Below are 2,267 nucleotides of genomic sequence, written 5' to 3'. Positions count from 1 at the left end.
GTGTCACTCTTACAAACAAACAAAATAAAAACATCTCAGAGGGCCTGTTAGCTATTCATACTAGCCAACTCTCTGAGAATAGGCCCCATTTGATCATCCAACATAGGTCAAGAAGCCATTTAAGTACCTTTGTTTTACATAAGTCACCTTCCAGTAGATTAATGGGGTAGTTTAAGGGGTTGGTGTTGGATTGTCCTATCCATAGAGAGCAAGCAAGTACTGTGTGGTCCTGTCCAATTCTTAGCAAGGCCACCGCTAGCCAGTTTGGTCCACTATCATGATCCCTGCTGCTGCTTCTCTAGCGTCCCAACTTTTGCTTCTACGCCTCCGTTTTTACAAACAGGAGCACTCACGCCACCCTGCAAGTTCTTGCAGCGGCAGCCGGGCCTGCTAACATTGTCGTAACACTTCTGTCCCAGTTTGGCCAGACCTGTAGCTGGCAGATAGCAGACCAGGCAAGGCAGGACAACTGAAAGGGCAGCCATGAAGGACCAGCGTGCACAACAGTTGGCCTGGGAGCACGAGCAGGGCTTGTCGGCACAAGAGCCCTCGTCGTCCTCATCCTCGGTGCAGTGGTAGAAGATCCCTTTGACCAGGCACATGCAGGTGGCTGTATCCACCAGGCTCTGAGCAGAGCACAGGCACTCCTGGTTGCAGACCCAGCAAGAGGGTAGGGTCCGGGGGAGCGTACACTCCGTGCATCGGCACTTCCCACAGTGCTCACAGAGAAGGAGGTGCTTCTTCTCGGCCGGGGAGGAAGGGATCAGCGCCAACCCCTGCTGGCCTCCAGTGGTGCACACGCCTCCTGCAGGCATCTTTGCAGACTTGAGGTCCAGCGATTTAGAGGAGGCGCAGGAGGAAGCAGAGGACGAGGAGGTGAGGACTTTTGATTCAGAGGAAGAGAAGCAGCCTGGAGTTGGGGTTGTGATTGTGTTGACGGGGCCCTGGTGGGGTTGCAGGCTTGGGTGGTGGTCCACTGTTGGGGTGGGGGCAGCGTGGTCCAACAGCCTCTGATCAGACGAGGTGCTGCTGCTGCTACTGATAGAGCTGGGCCTCCCACTGAAGGAGATCCAAGGGTGGGTGGTGGTGTCCTGGTGGGAGTGGGGCTCGCACCTGCCCTGCTGGTGGTGCTGGTGTTGGTGATTGTGATGATGGTTGTGGTTTGCCCCGAGGAAGGCCTCCTGATTCTGACCAAGCCAATTAATTCTTCGGTTCACAGACTTCTGGCTCGGGGGCTGCTGGGACACGACGGCAGGGCTGTCGATGTAGTCGTTCTCCACATGCGAGGACTTTATCTGGTCGATGGGGTAGATGGTGAGTGGGTGTTGCAGGCGGCCGTAGGGCACTCGACTGTCCAGCAGGGGCTGGGATATGAGGGAGGAGGACACGCCGGGGATGTGGTGGGGAACCCTGGACTCCATGTGTAGGCTGGTGCCTCGCACGTCTTCACTCTAAAGCAGCATTTAGCAAAACTGCAAAAAGACAGACACACAAGAGACAGTTATGACCGGTTGCATCTGCTGTTGTTTAAGTTCCTGCTCTTTTACCCCTTTGATCCTCTTTTTTTTTCTAAACATCTTATCTGAAACCACAAATAAAGTATATTAAGAATCAAGCGTGACAGGGAAGATTTTGATCTTTTACACAACGTCAATATGTCACAAAACTGTCCGAAGAATAACAGCCAGGTTCGCCATAAAGAACAGTGTGATTATGTGTCTTCAATTTATTTGACATGATATAAGAAAACATCCTTTGCATGTATTCAACCGTGTATTTAATCACACATGTTAATGTTTATTTGAGGGTCATGTTGTTGTTTTTATCAGTTTATCCATGGTAAAATTTCAATTTCCTGCTGCTTTTGCGTTGCTTCTGTTACAATTATAATACATACAATGTTATAATACATACAATGACTAAGGGATCACTAGATTTTAGATCAACTCCTCGGACGTAACGTTAAACTGACTGATGTATTACACATAGTTTGCTTTACCAAAGACAATTATCAAATCTTTAAAACAAAAGCTTTCTCAACCGAAAACCTCTTTCAAGGCCGGTTTTCTGCAATAATCTGAATGTAGAGTTTCCAAACGATCTTGATCTTTAGACTGAATACCAACAGGGTTTCAAACCTCCTCTATTCTAACTTTGACATTAGAACAATAGGAGTTGGGCTCTCGTCGCCTCTCTTCCAAAGAGCAGGGAGCACCAGAGAGCAGGGCTTGCATGCAAAAGACTCAAAGATGCAAAACAAGGCAGAG

General features: G+C 49.1%; 1 protein-coding gene across 1 annotated transcript; it reads right to left on the bottom strand.

Moving 5' to 3' along the window:
• Positions 1 to 275: 275 nt before the first annotated feature.
• Positions 276 to 1,421, bottom strand: spry4 (sprouty homolog 4 (Drosophila)). The gene has a single exon (XM_076101276.1). The coding sequence runs from the start codon at positions 1,419 to 1,421 to the stop codon at positions 276 to 278; it is 1,146 nt and encodes a 381-aa protein (XP_075957391.1).
• Positions 1,422 to 2,267: the final 846 nt, after the last annotated feature.

This window comes from Anarhichas minor, unplaced genomic scaffold (genome assembly GCF_050575085.1).
Source record: "Anarhichas minor isolate MPS153535 unplaced genomic scaffold, ASM5057508v1 ptg000027l, whole genome shotgun sequence".
Taxonomy (NCBI): Eukaryota; Metazoa; Chordata; class Actinopteri; order Perciformes; family Anarhichadidae; genus Anarhichas; species Anarhichas minor.
The sequence above is the reverse complement of the archived record's forward strand: the minus strand, read 5'-3'. Positions and strand labels throughout refer to the sequence as shown.

What these genes read in the sequence shown, in the direction of transcription:
- spry4 (XM_076101276.1), bottom strand. Translation starts at nt 1,421, where the DNA reads ATGGAGTCCAGGGTTCCCCACCACATCCCCGGCGTGTCCTCCTCCCTC.